Source organism: Rhinatrema bivittatum, chromosome 8, assembly GCF_901001135.1.
Source record: "Rhinatrema bivittatum chromosome 8, aRhiBiv1.1, whole genome shotgun sequence".
NCBI lineage: Eukaryota > Metazoa > Chordata > Amphibia > Gymnophiona > Rhinatrematidae > Rhinatrema > Rhinatrema bivittatum.
In genome coordinates, this window is record NC_042622.1 from 182,466,695 (window position 1) to 182,483,731 (window position 17,037).

General features: G+C 38.6%; 1 protein-coding gene across 7 annotated transcripts in view; it reads right to left on the reverse strand.

The window, feature by feature from the left end:
- Positions 1–1,696: 1,696 nt before the first annotated feature.
- NF1 (neurofibromin 1) overlaps positions 1,697–17,037 on the reverse strand; it is a 527,350-nt gene continuing 512,009 nt past the window's right edge. For 5 of the 7 annotated variants that reach the window (XM_029611915.1, XM_029611920.1, XM_029611917.1 and 2 more), the window contains one exon: positions 1,697–5,032. In XM_029611915.1, the coding sequence (XP_029467775.1) occupies positions 4,890–5,032 (143 nt within the window). In that variant the 3' untranslated portion in view covers positions 1,697–4,889. The remainder of the gene's footprint in view (positions 5,033–17,037) is intronic. The other 2 variants (XM_029611919.1, XM_029611918.1) reach the window with 1 other exon arrangement.

Below are 17,037 nucleotides of genomic sequence, written 5' to 3' on the forward strand. Positions count from 1 at the left end.
TGAGATTGTCCAGACCTTGCATACTTTGATTATTTAGGTCAAGGCTGTGGAAACATCCAGACCCAGATGAGACCCACAGCTCAGTCCCAGGCAGCCGCTATTGGAGAGCACTTGCTAACTAATACAAGCGCAGATGATTGAGCAGTGCGGACGGCTTTGGTTTTGACAAGGCACGTCGTCAGGCTTGCTGATGCGGCTAATATCAATAAAATAAAATATAAAAAAAGAAAAAATTAAAAATAGAATAAGATAAAACCAATTAGTACAGTGAGTGGTATATTTTTTGAAGATAATTAGCAGATTCCTTTTGTACTGTTTTCATTTTAACTTATGTCAGAGACATGATGCTGGGCTCAGTGGAGCCTTGGTCTGACTCAGCATTGCCTGTGTTATGTTCTTAAGCATCTTTCACAATAAATCAAACTTCCTAATTCTCTTATTAGTCCTGTTTGTCTGTATTGACTCGACTGTAAACTATTGAGCAGAGACTGTTTTTTGTGTGCATTTGTACAGTGCTGTGTTATGTCTAGTGGCGTAAAGAAATAAGTAATAGTAGTAGTATACAGATGCATTGTATTGGGAATGGCTAATGTAGGGGGGAGCTTTCAGAAACTTTAAACGGTAATATCACCTAATGAAGAGTATAAACAGGACAAGGGGGGGGGGGTTTGATTTAGCTTAACTGCTGAGTGCATTAACTAAACAGCTGTTGTCCACTTTTGCTTTAATGCTTAAGTTCAAGGAGGCAACTGTGACACAGATGAACGAATTAAAAGACAACATATTTTAAGATGGAAATTAATATAATCCCATAACTCCAAAAGCAGGTTGAATTTACATTTTACTTCAAAAAAAAAAAAGAAAGGGGGGGAGGGAGAAGTACATACATGATGGGAGAATGTGCAGAGGACAACAAACTGCAACCATGATCTCTACAGTTTACCTACAATTCCAAATTCAGTTTGACGTGGCAGTATTTTTTCCTGCTGGAATACACGAGCTTACAATATTAACAAGATTGTAAATCAAGGAAATTGTTCCAAAGTTTAGGCCGAAATGTAAATAGCAAGTTATCATACACAGTGTAGGTTTATAATACATTTTTCTTTCTTTTAATGACATAACGCAACGGCAGGAAGGAGAGAGAAGTTAACAGTACTAACACTAGAATAATCAAATTTGTATGTTATACATGTACAGCAACTGTTTTACAAAAAAGCAAAATAATACAATATATTGTCACATGTATTTACAGTGTAGTAAATATACTTTTCTGTCAAATTTTACACAAAAAAACTATTTACAGGTGAATGTACTGAATTAAAAAAAATTGTGTGGCCAACAGAGTGACTTTGTGGTAAAGTCTGTTGCATAACATTGAAAAGACATGCTTTATTACACCAGGAAAATAAACTAAAGAGAATAAAAGGTCAAAAATCCTACAGACCAATTAGGAATAGAGCACTGGTGCTTCCCAACAAGCTCGGGTCACAATCCTTACTCAACATTTCCCGCTTACTGAAAACAACATGCAGAACTGAAGCATTGCTATCATTAACTGATAGGTTATGTGCGTTAGTAAAACACTAATGAGGTCCCTCTTAAGACAGAGGAAGTACACACAAACAATCAAATGTCAGTCTTCTTGACAGTGTTAAACTGGAAGAATGCATATCTGGCACATGCTCTCAAGATCAGATCTCAGGTACCAGTAATGGACATGTTCATTTGCTTTTTTTTTTTTTTAAGTAAATGTTAGTTATGCTGTGTGCATTTTGTTTTGTACAAGTTTTGTTAGGACAAGTGAAACATTTCCTGGTCATTTTTTTGGATTCCAATAGTGAGAAGCAATTTTAGTTGTCTGATATTTTTTAAATTTCATAGAGGGGGGAGGAAGGGTGGAGGGTGTACATTCCAAATTGACATTTTTTTGTGCAACTCAGCCTATGATTAAGCAACGTGCACTTTTAACACTAAGAATCACAATGGAAAGAGTCAATGATTTGAATAGGTTACTAAAGAAATCCAATCTTGCAACAGTTTCAGAAAATTGTAGTGTTTTGAAAAATCAGATCAAGGCATCTATTACATTTTCTCCCCCTGCTTTCTTTCCTGCTCAATTTGAAATGAAAATTTTAAAAAAGAGAAAATACAGTTTGGTACGCAATCACTTACGAGCTAAACTGGTACATGTTTTCAATAAATTTTGATTCAATCTACAGTAGAATCTCGTGTACAGTACAGTAGGTTTTCACATGTGAAATCTCAGGACTGGGGAAAATAAACTAATGGGTATAGCACCTGCCACTGGGTCCCTGCTCTATTCCTAACTTCATTCACCTTTTAATACCCTTCATACATTTTGTAGCATTTTAATTATTTCTATTTTGCAACTTCTACATTATCAATAACAGTAATAATAATAATAATAATAAAAAACAAAAAGTTTGGTTAATTGCACAAACCTTCAATATTTTGAACATGTCAGCTACTTCAAAATAGCCACAACTAATACTACGGGGTTTTTTGTTTGTTTTTTAAAACTTATTTTGGCAAACTATATTTGCATATTATGTTTCTGTTCATAGTTTTTCCAGGACTGTAAACAAATTAAAAAGAAATTAAGTTATTTGTTTGTGACAATAAAATAAAGGCATTTTTTTACATTCATAAATGTTAAACTGATTACTGTGTCTGAATAAGTGTGTTATGTGCTATAGAAATACAATCTGAACACTTTATTGTACCTTTTTTCTAGTAATTTAGCTGTGGAATTTGATTTACTGAAATACACTAACAATATACTTTTTTTTTTTTTTTTTTTTTTTTTAAAGCTTTTTGTAATTTTAGTACTATACTGGGGCCATGAATAGATGTTGTTAAAGCAGTAAATACAGTCAATCTAAAAATGAGCACCTAAATAACATGACCTTGACTCATAGCTGTCAAACGTGTATTTATCTCCATGATCAGAATGTTTACATTTTCGTCCATTATAGCATTTTAACCACTTGCCCTATTCCATAGTACATATTAACCTTAACAGCAGTATACCAGGACAGTCATCCACTGCCATTATACTATGCTAGGTTGACACGGCTTTCACAGTGATAGAATGTGGTTTTCAGTTTAATTATAAACCCCCAAAATGTTTCTAAAGTGATTCTTAGAATTTCTGATTATTCTACAGCATAAGTGGATGTTGATTGGAAAGTCTGGCGATAAGACAAACTGTACTGCCAGAATTCTTGACTGGGAGAGCTTGACATCATGAAGCGGATTTTTTGTTAAGCCCGCTCCGGTCATGTACCGTTCCATCTTGCATTTATGTGGGCATAATACATGCGTTGATTTTTGGGCTGAGCTGCATGGACGTAATGCTTCTAACTCCCACATTGCCTAATCCTGTATTTATTCTGCTTGCAATGTCCCCGGGGGAAGAATCTATTAAACTTAAGGGGCACCAAAACAAACAAAAAAAAAACCCAGGACGACATTGGATGAACAAATAGTCTCAAATGTCTTTTCTATTCAAAGTGTCACCACAGATGTCAGTTCTCGCCTTCTAATGTGTTTTAGTGCAGATATAAATTGGTTAAAACAGATTAGTTTGCTTAAAAAAAAACAAGATTGCGCAGCATTGCTTCAGGCAGGTGCATCTACATTCAGAACACATGAACAGAGGCATGATAAAATCAGTATTTTGCTCCTTGCTTTCAAGCTTATTAAATAATTAATTTAGGGGGATTAGTTATTTTGAACTAAATTCTCCCAGTAGTTATTTTTGTTTTGAGGGGAACCCCCAGGAAAACACAGATAGAAAATTTAAACTACCATCTCCCTTCAGGAGGCTGTCATAACAGGTCTTCACAGAGAAGTTTTCAGAAATTGCTGGAAAAAAATTACTTGAATTCTCTACACCTGCATTAACAAACCATTCCATTCTGGCAGCAGGGTACGTTGAGACTTAACCCTAACCATTATCTACAAACTCAGGAAGAGAAACAGCTCAGCAACTAACACTGAAAATTGGAACCCCTCACTCTTTCAAAAAACCCTGCAATTTTCCATTAAAATGTTACAGACAATAAAAACAGGGGGACAAACAGTTTTGCCTTATATAAATGAACACTAGAGAAACTGACAGGTATCAAGGAGTAAATGCTGATTTTGTTGATGCCAGAGTTTTATATTCCCATGAATTCCACCATAAATGATAAAGTAGTTACATTATTTAAAGGTGCACAATCTCTGGTTAGTTAGGCCCACAGTTGAACAATTGCAACTTTTACAGATTCATTTCCAGGTAAAAAAGAAAAAAGAAATAAAAGAGGACTACTAAAAAGTCTAAAAGGGGTTTCCATTAAGAACAGGATTTATCCCTCTATTGTTTTTTCCATTTTGAAAAGTGTGCAAAAATAATTCAGCATTAACACTTTCCTTTTTATAAACAAAAACAAAATTAAAAAAGCAAGGCAAGGAAGAAAAAGCCAGAGAACCATCTCTAAAAAAAAAAAATAAAAAAAAAATGGCTTCTGTAGTTTAGGTACTGAAGCAGATTCAGTGCTTTCTTTAGCTGCAAAGTTCTTCATTCTGGAACCTTGGGATCTACGAACAATTTTTCTACAATGGTTCTGGAACACTGCTTTAAAATGAAAAGAACAAAGAGAAACAGAAGAAACCTGAAGGAGGCATTAAACTATGTTAATTCAGGCAATACATCAAAGAGTTGTTCTTTTGGCAACATGGCTGACTGTACGGTGACATTAAAAGTTAAGTGCAGCATCCTGACTGGTAGGGGTCACTGGTGAGAAGCTCACAAGCAGAAGTCTTTTTCTTGGTTTCTTGTATGCTTTTTCTCTCTAAAACCCCTCTCCCCCATGCAAACATCACACAATCTTTTTAATGATATGCCGTTTGAAGCTGCCAGCACTCCGCTGCTTCTGCACCTGGCTCGCAGATCCATGACGCGTCCTGCCACTGTTACTGTGTCCCGTCGTGGGTGAGAGTTCCACGTTCTCTTTGTCGATTCCTGCAGCCAAACAGAGAGACACAATAACAACTAGGTTTTGCAATCTTGACATACAATATCCCTTTAAATGTTTCACATTCTGTTTCTCCTACTGAATTAACCTGGACTTCTGAGGGCTGCACGCGAGCAAAATTCAGAGACTCTGCCTTCAGCAAATTCTTTCAGTTCTACAGAGAAAAGCTTAAATGCACAATGTACAGGAAACGTGCAGGTTAAAAGCAAGAAGCAGGTGGCCTATCCAAAAGCTGCTTACCAAGATTATCAAGCAACCTCAGCCCAAACATATCCAGCAGAGAACACGGGTTCCCAAGCCTCAAGAATCGTCACATACAAGAATCAAGACACAAGCAGTCCACACAAGCAGAATTTACGTTTCTAGCCAGGCAAATATTTCATTTTCATGGAGACTCATGTTCTCACACTTCAATGTCAATAAAACAGGAATAGCTCAACTTTAGGGATTTGTTAACAAGAATCCCACAATTATTTGCATTTCTTAATGATGTATGCAATAAAAAAGTGGCCACATTTTGACATATAATAGCAATTAATAATGTATATCATACATCTGTTCAATCACGTCCATTCTTTTCTTTGTAGATGGATGCAATCTTTTTTTTTTTTAACAAGTCAACAAATATTTAAAAAAATAGTGCCTTCTTGAGTGCAATTACAGAGAAAACTGGGAGACAGAAGTGGGGCATATATTGACTGAAGATCAATGAAAGAAAATAGTGGATTAGATCAATAGATGTTCTATATGAACTGCTATATTAGAAGATAGACAAAGTTATTTATTGCTGGTACTTTAACCCAGCTAAAATATGTAAAATATTTTCCAGTTCTTCTGAACAATGTTCGGAAGGGCACTATGCCACATATTTGTTGGGAATAACAAGTTTGCTTTGGAAACTCATATTGCACAAGATAGGGGGTGTTTTTACTTGGGTCGCCGCTTCAGGGAATAAACTCTTTATAGGATAGTTTGCACAATGGCAGCAAAATGGGAAAAAACTCCCCCCAACTTCTCCAACTTGATTTGGTAGGCTGACCAACTAAGATATGGGCTATGTTGATGAAGGAAAAATTGATAGATGAGGGAAAACAGAAAGATATATATGTTCTCTGCAGTCTGGGACTCCTTTTTACAATAGCTCGAGAGGGAACACTGACTTCACCATAGAACTCCTAAATTGGAAATCTGTCTCTTCCCTAGGAAACAGCAGGATTAAATGGTCAGTTTTCACAGTGGAAAAAGGTAAACAGTGGAGTGCCTCAGGGATCTGTACTTGGACCGGTGCTTTTCAATATATTTATAAATGATCTGGAAAGGGATACAACGAGTGAGGTGATCAAATTTGCAGATGACAAAATTATTCAGAGTAATTAAATCACAAGCAGATGATAAATTGCAGGAAGACCTTGTGAGACTGGAAGACTGTGCGTCCATATGGCAGATGAAATATAATATGGACAAGTGCAAGGAGATGTATATAGGTAAACATAATCCTTGCTGTAGTTACACGATGTTAGGTTTCATTTTAGGAGTTACCACCCAGGAAAAAGATCTGGGCATCATAGTTGATATTACATTGAAACTGTCGGCTCAATGTGCTGTGGCAGTCAAAAAAAGCAAACAATATTAGGAATTAGGAAAGGAATGTCAAAACGGAGGATATCATAATGCTTCCATATTGCTCCATGGTGTGACTGCACCTTGTGTGCAATTCTGGTCACTGCATCTCAAAAAAACGTATAGTTGCACTGGGAAAAGTACAGAGAAAGGCGACCACAATGATAAAGAGCATGGAAAGGCTAAAGAGGTTAGGGCTGTTCAGCTTGGAGAAGAGACTGTCGAGGGGGAATACAATAGAGGTCTACAAAATCATGAAAGGGCTTGAACAGGTAAACGTGACTCGGTTATTTACTCTTTCGGATAATACAAGGACTGGGGGGCACTCCATGAAGTTATCAAGTAGCACATTTAAAACAAATTGGAGAAAATTCTCACACGCAATGCACAATTAAACTTTGGACTTCATTGCCAGAGGATGTGGTTAGGGCAGTTAGTGTAACTGGGTTTAAAAAAGGTTTGGATAAGTTCCTGGAGGATAAGTCCATAAACTATTAATCAATAGAAAATAGCCACTGCTTGTTGCTGGCATTAGTAGCATGGGATCTATTTAATGTTTGGGTACTTGCCAGGTACTTGTGACCTGGATTGGTCACGGTTGGATATAGGATGCTAGACTTGATGGACCTTTTGGTCTGACCCAGTAGGCATATCTTATGTTCTAGTCATCTTCTCAGATTTTTTTCTTCTTTGTCACTTAGGTTTTGTGGGTTTTTTCTTTCTTTGGTGGCCTTTTTTCTTTTATATGAAATACAAGACTTTTAGTGGAAAGGGGGATGATTGGAAAAGAAAATCTGTAAAGTTGCTTGATATTGAGAAATACATTTACGATGACAATGTCTGATGTTTTTTTCTGAAGATGTTGGGAAGCCATGCAGGTGTCATTGTCAAGGCAGTTGTGTTATTTATTATCTGTCGTGTTAAACTATAATAAAAAAAAACGGAGTCAAAAAACGAATAGTGCCATCCTCTCAATCCATCACTGTGAAATTAATTTTTGATATGAACAATCTATTAAAATTGGTACTGTCTATCCTTCGGACTCACTTCATAAAAGGATTTTCCCCCACAGGTGCAAAATTGAAGAATGCCCCTTATAAAGTTCTTAGTAGATGCAAAGCTACATTTCAAAATACCTATGCTTTTCTACACCAAAAAAATGCATGGGGAAGGGAATGGTTAACTCTATGCATTTCCATTGGGACACAAAGCTTTTTCACCTTCAGGTTGGTAGTCTGACACTACAAAGCAAAGAAAGAAATGCAATCCTTTATTGATATATCTATTAAAATCTAGTGATGAGACACAAATAAATAGACAAAGTCAGAGATCTGAGTACAAAGTGACATCGCACACCCCCATTCAATGCAAAATGCTCTCAGGGGAGGCATAGGCCTGTCCCCTTCTGATCCCTATTTGCATCTCATCTACTGGATTTTAACAGATAGTCTGAATTATTACCTCACTTTTCTCCACTAAATACTAGTATGAATTCAGCCCCTGAACGCAGCAACATGGGAAGCCAATGGAATTTTTAGATGGCCTGCTGTGTGCGCAATATGTTGTTAGCATTGTTCCAACTCATAGGATCTGAATCATTGCAATCAGACTGATGCAATATAGTGGTTCAGCCAAGTGCACAGCTTTACATACGCTTGGATGCATGTTTTGGATGCGCATCCAAAATCCCTTATACAATAAGATTAGTGCGTCCAAACCAATGCATAGTTAATAGTACTCATCACATGTAAATTCATGTTGATGAGGCTATTAGCTATTACCCACCTATGCAAAAAAAAAAAAAAAAAGGGTGCACCCGACACGCTCATCTTTAATCTAAAAAATTAACACCTGCTCCAGAGCAGGTGTTAATTCGAGGCGCCCCTAAATTTAATTTGTTCCTCTGACTTAATATCGTAGTGATATTCAGTCAGAGGAACCGAAAAAAGGAGTAAGGGAAAAAAAATGTCGCTGGCAGTCAGGTTAGGAAAACAGACGTTCAATTAACGCACATCCGTTTTCCTAACCCGCAGCTGTGTACAGGTTAGGAAAACAGACGCTTGTAAAATTGAGCCTCTGTTTTCCTAGACCGCATTGACAGCCACCTCTCCTGGGTGCCTGATGCCAAGGAGGCGCTAGGGATGCACAACTTCCCCTAGCGCCTTTTTACCATGGCAGCTCATTTAAATATTAAATCAGGCCCCCTGGAGAGGTGGATCGGCACGTGTTAGGAGAGCGGGTGCTCAATCACGAGCACCCTTTTTATGTGCGCTGATACTGCATCGACCTGAATATGCCACAGGGCACTCTCTTTATGTAAATAGTCAACTACTGATGAGCACACAAGGTCCTCTTTGGGCCATGCCCCAAGGGCAAAAATGTAGAGGTTCCACCTAAAGAGGAAATGATAACTTCTAGTTTAAATCTAGCACATTTCATAGGAACTAGCTTTGCTGGGAAAAGAAATGCAAGGAAAACATCAGTTGAGTACGGGTAAATTACTGATTGATGTCCTGGGCCGTTATCTGTGATTAGCTCAGTATTCTACCATATTATAAAATTCCCCACTCTTCTGTAAATATATTACCTGGCAGAAGAGCAAAAATATGATTACCAATGGCACCATGTTTTCTAGGTCTCAGCAGACAGCTACATTTCTTATAAAAGTTTGTAATGTGGCTAGCCCACGAAGCTCATGATCACAGAAATACATCTTTGATTGTAAAATGAAATATAGTGCCACAAGTTTTGAAATGCTCTCTTTTACACAAATTTGGATTGCAAAGTCAGAGAACGCTCTCAAGGTTTAAAGACAAAAATAAAATCACAAATTCACTGATTCTCTCGTTTAAGTTCAATGAATAATTATGAAATTAAGCCTAAAAATATATAATCTCTTCTACTGAATTACTGCCCATAAGCAGACTTCAGAGTAGGTGTCTCTTTATGTGATTTAGCTATTGCCTAGCTATTTTACTTATTACTCTTGCAATCTCTCTTTTCAGGGTTGCAACTGCAAATGTAAAATATAAGCAACACAATCATGCCATCCTTAATAGAAAATACATAGTTATCCAAAGATTTTGTTTAATATTGTCAAAGTTTGACAGGTTCTAGTTCCCTGTCTTTTGAGTGACATAGTAAAGCCTCTCAATCTATTGAGGGAGATGCTTTTATGCAATTTTTGGCTTTGAAATTATCTAAGATTTCTGCATCATTGATCAGTACTATCAAGTCTGATTGTGACAACAAGGAGGAGGCTGTAGTTAAATGGGACTCTTTTGAGCATACTTCTACAATGGAGGTCTCTCGTATTATAACAATTATCAATGCGGCTAACCGTCAATTGAATATCTGTAAGGTCAAGACTCTAAAAACGGTTAAAGAGTCCATTGCCCACTCTATTAGTCATTTGCTAAACTTGTCTCTAATGAAAGGTCATGTTCCTGCCATCCTAAAATCAGCTGCTGTTCGTCTACTCTTAAAAAAAAAAGCCCAGACTTGATCAGAGTGACCTTTCAAACTACAGACCTATTTTTTTCTCTCATTTTTGGTTAAGATTCTAGAACCTGTAGTTTTGACCCAGCTTGAAGAGTTTGTAGAAGTTCATGAGGTCATGAACCAATTCCAGTATGGTTTTAGAAAATCATAAAATACTGAGATACTGTTGTTAATCTTGGTCGACTCGATCAAACAAGGCTTTGGGAATGGTCATAACTAGATTTTGATAATGCTAGATCTCTTGGCCGCGTTTGATATAGTCGATCATTTGATTCTTTTGGCTGGTCTACGAGAGCTTGACATTACTGCATAGAAAACAGGCTTGTTTTAACGAGACTTGCTCCAAATGGTATCCTATGTTTTTGAAAGTCCTACAGGGGTCAGCCTTATCAGCTTTGCTATTTAACATCTACTTAGCCCCTATTTGTTCAATATTAGTTGACCTTTGTGAGGGCTTCCAAATTTATGCAGACAGTTTTATATGCCGACTGATAGCTCATGATCAGAATCTTCAACCAAGATTTCATTTTGTATGAGTACAATTAAATCCTGATTGACTCAACAAATTAGCTCTTAACTTAACAAAAGACAGATTTTATTACTACAACATTGTGTATCCATCCCTAGCCCAAATGTCAATGGTTATTGATGGGAATGTTATAACAATTTCAGATCAAACAAAGTCTCAGTATCATATTTGACATCAAGCTTTTGTTTATTCCACAAATAAGAGCAGTGGTTAAAAATGGATTTTATAAATTATGATTACTGTGGCCACTAAAAGCACTTTTGCAACCCTCTGAGTTTTGGATAGTAGTCCAGTCTTTGATAACGCTTCTAATAGACTACTACAATATATTATACTTGGATCTTCCTGCTCTTACAATTAAGTCTCTACAACTACTGCAGAATGCTGCCCCTCATCTCATATCTGGTCTTTCAATTATAACTCCTTGTTCTGGTGAGTTTGCACTGGCTCCTTAACCAATTTCAGATTAAGTTTAAAACCACCTGGCTAGTCCATAATTTGATGGCTTGACCAGCTACCTCATGGATTTCAACCATGATTAAGCCCTATTGTCCTTCCAGAACTTTACGCTCATCATAGAGATCTTTGCTAGAAGGTGCCATTTAAACAGGTCCACCTATGTGAAATCCAGAAGTCTGCATTATCAGTAGCTGTCCCAGACTTTTGGAACTGTATACCTGATGAGTTGAGAGCTTTGAATTGTCTTAAAATGTTTAAGAAGTGGCTAAAAACTTTACTTTTGTTTTACCTACATTAGAAGCAATGATAAGTGAATGCTAGATTTTATTTGGCATTTTATTTTATTTATGCTTTATGCCATGTTGTAATTGCTGTGTTTCTGATTTATTGATTTGGGAAGCAGTGATAAGTTTATACTAGTTTTATTGCTTGGTATTTTATTCCTTGTTTTGTGTCATGTTTTAAAGTTGTTAGCAGTGTTTTATTAATCTTTACTGTTTTATTGTGTGTGTATGTATGTTGAAAAGCACCTAGGATTTTGGCAGCATACAAATAAATATAACCATAACCATTTATAATCAGAATGGAAAGAAATGAATGAACACATATCGCTAAATATGGTGTGGAGAAGAGTTAGCATCCTAGTTCTGCAAGAGAGCTAGTGGAATAGTAACAAACACTATTAGTAATGTAACATAGTAAATAAAAGCAGAGAGAGAACCAAGTGGTCCATCCAGTCTGCCCAACAAGCTTTATTTACTTACTTTATTTATTTTTATTTTGTTAAGGGTCATAACTGTCGCTCCATGCAGGTTACCCCCATACCTTCGCTTAAGGGTAACTGCTGCTCCATGCAGGTTACCCCTTATCTTCATTTCCATTGTGGTGAATTTGTTAGACAGTGACTTACTCTGTAAGCTCAGCTGCACCATTTTCTGTACCCTGGATGGAGTTTTCCTGCAGCTTCCTGAAGGGAACGTTTTAGCTGCACAGGCCTGCTTGGGTCCTTCTCAGTTCTCCTTTTTCTGTAACTGAAATCTCTAGTTTTCCTGGATTGGATTTATCCTTTGTTCTTGGCCTTCCAGACTATTCACTTCCTTTTTCTTTGTACTGTCATAAGCGGGATGGGTATTGCGTCTGGAGTTCTTACTCAGAGCCATGGGAGTCTATGATGACCTGTGGGCTTATTTTTCTTATCATATTGACGCTGTAGCATGAGGCTTGACTGCCTTGTCTGGATGGTGCTTCAGCTGCAGCTTAACCTTGTGAAACACTCACAACCTTGTGTTTTGGGTCATTTTCAAAGACTTTTTGTTTCTTACACGGTTTCCACTCTCCTGACCCATTAAAAAACCTAGATGCTTTCTCAAGCTCACCTCACACGTTACAAATTGCTCCTGACCGGCCAAGCCAATTTGACTGTTCATCGTTCTCCCCTTTGAATCTGGCCTACCATTTCCTCTATTCCGAGAAATAATGGGCAGGTGAAAGGAAGTATACAACTGAAAACACAATAAATCTTTCACCTACATACTAAAAATTCTTGATATAAAGAACATGGATTTATACTGACATGAAAAAATGGAGGAAAAGACCTCAGACTTCTGACATATCTTGTTCAACAAACTAAGAATGTGTCACATTGTTTGCAATCATCAGTCAGAAAACCCTCCATCCATCCATTTATTCACTCTAAATCTTGAGTTATTAAAAAAATGTTTTCATATTTGTATAAAAAAAAAAGAGAACTGAACGTAGTTCTTCTCGTCAAACAAAAGAAAATTGTCCAAGCAATATACCGTGGTATATTGCTATGACTATGAGAAATATGCCATGGGCTGACTTCTGCCTTGGCCTTCTATGCCCAGTCTCCCAGCGGACATGAACTTTGTACAAGACGGGTTTAACATTTCATTCCACAGTTACATCAGCAAATCAAGAAGATTCATCAAAAAGTTGTTCCAGTGCTCCAGAGTCCTTCTAACCATGTTCTTCCTAACTTCCAGCCTGATGACTGCTTACTATAAAGAGTTCCAGAGAAAGAACTGTTTGCGGCCTAGTGCAAAGGCCCATACCAGGTACTGTTGGTCAATCACTTAGCATTGAAATTGCAGGGACGTGATCATTGGGTGCATGCCAGCCATTGTAAAAAGACTTACAAACCAGAGCCACAAATCCTAGTAAACCACAGATTGTTTCTATTCAGCCCATTGACGTGGACCCTTTGCAGTCCAAGAGAAGCCACTGAAAGCAGTGAGGCACACCCGGCCCTGCAGAGATCCAATCAAGCCCGTGCGTCATCTAGTCTTCACTTGTGCCCTGATACAGTCAGGCATCTGCTGGAGTTAGGAGCTACCTCACTGGAGCCTCAGGGAACTGAGGTGTCTTTGGAATCAGACTCTCTATCCAGCTGTCACTCTGAAATATCTTCCGACTCATCACCTGACCCACCAGATGGTGACCAGGTCCTCTGATCTAGTCAGTAGGTGGATCCTTGGGATGGCCCTGTCTCGCCTCGCTGTAAAATCTACAGTCCGTGGTCAAGATGTTGTAGGTGTTTCTGATTCTTGTGACTGCTGAATTTTTTGGACTGCATTCTGTCATAATCTAGCCGTCAAATTACTTCACTCCATCAGTGCTGGCTCTGTACCTAACATGCCAATATGCCCACAGATCACCTAGTTAATTTCACACTTGCTAACTGGGGAATTTCTATCACCCACCTGTTGTTTGCTAAGTGAAGAAACCAGTCTATCGTCCGCCACCTACCCCAATTATGCTCTCGGATGTTCACGAACCGGCTGACTGGTGTTTCCAGTTGTGGCCCAACACCTCCATGTCTTCAACTTCAGCTATCAATACTTCTAATGACTTCCTGCTATGCTCTCTAACATTCTTTATGCCCATCCTGATGGAAGGGTCAAGCTTGATAACACCTGGATGAAACTTACTACTTGTATGATGTGGTATCCTCAGTTTTGTCTTTGGCCCCTATGTGAACTTCTGATTAATCCCCACTGAGATTTATGTAAAGACAGAGCAAAAACCCTCTATTTGGGCCTTCAGAAAATCTACCTGTTTTTACCAAATTCCACTTCTATAACCAATAACTGTACTTTGTCAGCGAATGTCTCTTTACAACCCCCTCCATAGTCCTTAGCCTGTGTACCCAAACGGATGGCTTCTATATTCAAATGAAATATGATACTATTCTGAAGCAACAAACGGGGAACTCGCTACTAGAGATGTGAATCGTGTGCCCGATCGTCTTAACGATCGGGTTCAGCTGGAGGGAGAAAAAAAATCTGATCGCTGGAGATGTGAATCGGAATCGGTTTCGATTCACATCGTTAATTTTTTTTTTTAGTGAGGCTTGACCCTTTAAAATTGACCCCTTAGCTTCCCCCACCCCCCCGAACCCCCCAAAACTTTTTATGAGTACCTGGTGGTCCAGTGGGGATGCGGGGACCGATCTCCCACACTCAGGCCATCGGCGCCATTTTGGCTGCCACTCAAAAATGGCGCCGATGGCCCGATTAAAAAAAAAACCCACCGACCCTTTAAAGATGACCCCTTAGCTTCTCCCACCCTCCCGATCCCCCCAAAACATTTTTAAATTAGCTGGTGCTCTAGTGGTGATCCCGGGAGTGATCTCCCGTTCTCGGGCCGTGGGCTGCCACTCATAAAGATGGCGCCGATGGCCCTTTGCCCTTACCATGTGACAGGGTATCCGTGCCATTGGCTGGCCCCTGTCACATAGTAGGAGCACTGGCTGGCCGGCGCCATCTTTAAAGATGGCCACCGCCATCGTAAAGAAGTCACCTAACTCTGTAATTACTTTCTCTAACAATCTTTTGGGGTCTGTTAGTGTAAATAAAACAGTCAGCGAACAGTGAGAGCTTAAACTCACGCATGCCCACCCGTAACTCCTGAAATTTGCTCTGCTTGCCTGATGCGAATCGCCAGGGGTTCTAGGAACAGCGCAAACAACAAGGGCGACATAGGACAGCCCTGTCTTGTCCCCTGTTTCAGGAAGGTAGGAGAATAAGACCTATTAACGTTTACCCGTGCCTCTGGGTTCGAATATAATTGGCTCAACCAGTTTAAAAAATATGACCCAAATTTCATTTTTCGAGCACTTTAAATAGAAATGGCCATTAGACCAAGTCAAATGCCTTCTCAGTATCTATTGCAAGAACAACAGTTGGGAGTTGTTCACGCACCCACCAGATAAGATCTAAAATTTTCCTCACATTGTCTGATGTCATTCACCCTGGGATAAACCCAGATTGGTCCGGATGTATCACCCTCGCAATGAATCGAGACGTACGGTTGGCTAGAATCTTTGCTAAAATTTTAAGATAAATATTTATTAGGGATATGGGGGGGCGATACGATCCACACTAAGAGGGATCTCTCCCAGGTTTTGCAATTACTGTGACCTGCTGTGTTAGATCCTGGGAATAAATGGTGGCCCAATTGCAAGTAGTTAAACCATTTCAGGAGCAAGGGCATTAAATTTGAAGAAAACCGTTTGTAAAAGGCTGTGTATACCTATTTACGCCTGGTGATTTGTTTATCTTAAGGCCCTTAATTACCATTTCAATCTCTAGCCCTGTGATTTCGCCATCAATACATTGCTGCTCATTATCAGTTAGGGTTGGCAGCTCCACATCCTATAGAAATATGGTAATACTTTCTTATATGATTATCTTATTTGCCTTATACAGTGTACCAAAAAACTCTGTAAACTGTTGATCAATTTCGCGAAGTAGAGATAAAATCTCACTGGCATTCGATTTAAGCTTTAGTACAGTTTGCTGGGCTGTTCTTTTCTTTAGTTGCCTTGCAAGCAGGCAACCAGACTTATTACCCCACTCGAAAACTTCCTGCTGAGTCTTCTGTAACTGAAATGCTATTTGGTCTAGGTCTGTTGCCTGAATTTGGTCCCAAATTTGTAATATCTGTTTATATACAGCCACTGACATGGTAATTTTATGCTGAGTTTCCAATCTCAATAGCTCAGCCATTAGGCGCTGCTTTTGTTCTGACTTCTGCTTCTTAATAAAAGAGGCTCTGGAGATTAATTTACCATGTAATACTGCTTTCAAGCTATCCCACAGTAATAAGGGACTGGTATCGTCCTGAATACTGAATTTTAGAAATTCTCGTATGTCACGCTGTACCTGGCAACAAAAATGGTCATCAGATAGCAAAGTATCATTCAATTTCCAGACCTTCCTTCCTCTGAACTTGGGTAATTTAATGAGATCCATATAGGAGTGTGGTCAGACCATGAAATAGTATCTATTCCTGCAGAGGAAAGCTGCCCCACCAATAGTTTATCTATTAGGTAATAATCAATTCTGGAATAGTTTTTATGTGGCGGCGAAAAGAAAGCATAATTCCTAGTAGATGGGTATAGATGTCTCCAAGCATCTACCAGGTCACCTCTTTTTATTAGCTTTTTTAACTCCACACTGGGCACTCTGGACCCTGAGCTCCCACTACCCCCAGAGTTATAAGATGCGAAGCTATGGTAGTATTGAAATCTCCCGCTACAATTAGCAGTCCATCTCCTTCAGTCGAAATGAAATCCTTAAGAGTTTTAAAGAGAGCTCCACAGCCTTCAGATGGTGCATATACATTGATCAGAGAATACAAAATCCCTTCCAGGCTAACTTGTACCATAAGTATCCTGCCCAAGCTGTACTCCCTAGTTTTAACTATCGTACCCTTAAAATCCTTATGAAGGAGGATTCCCACCCCTGCATATTTAGCAGTATCAGGCGCAGCAGCAAAGAATTGGGTGGGATAAAGTGGACATCGCAGCAGGTTCTCAAAGCGCTTTTTCAGGTGAGTCTACTGGAGAAAAATTATAGG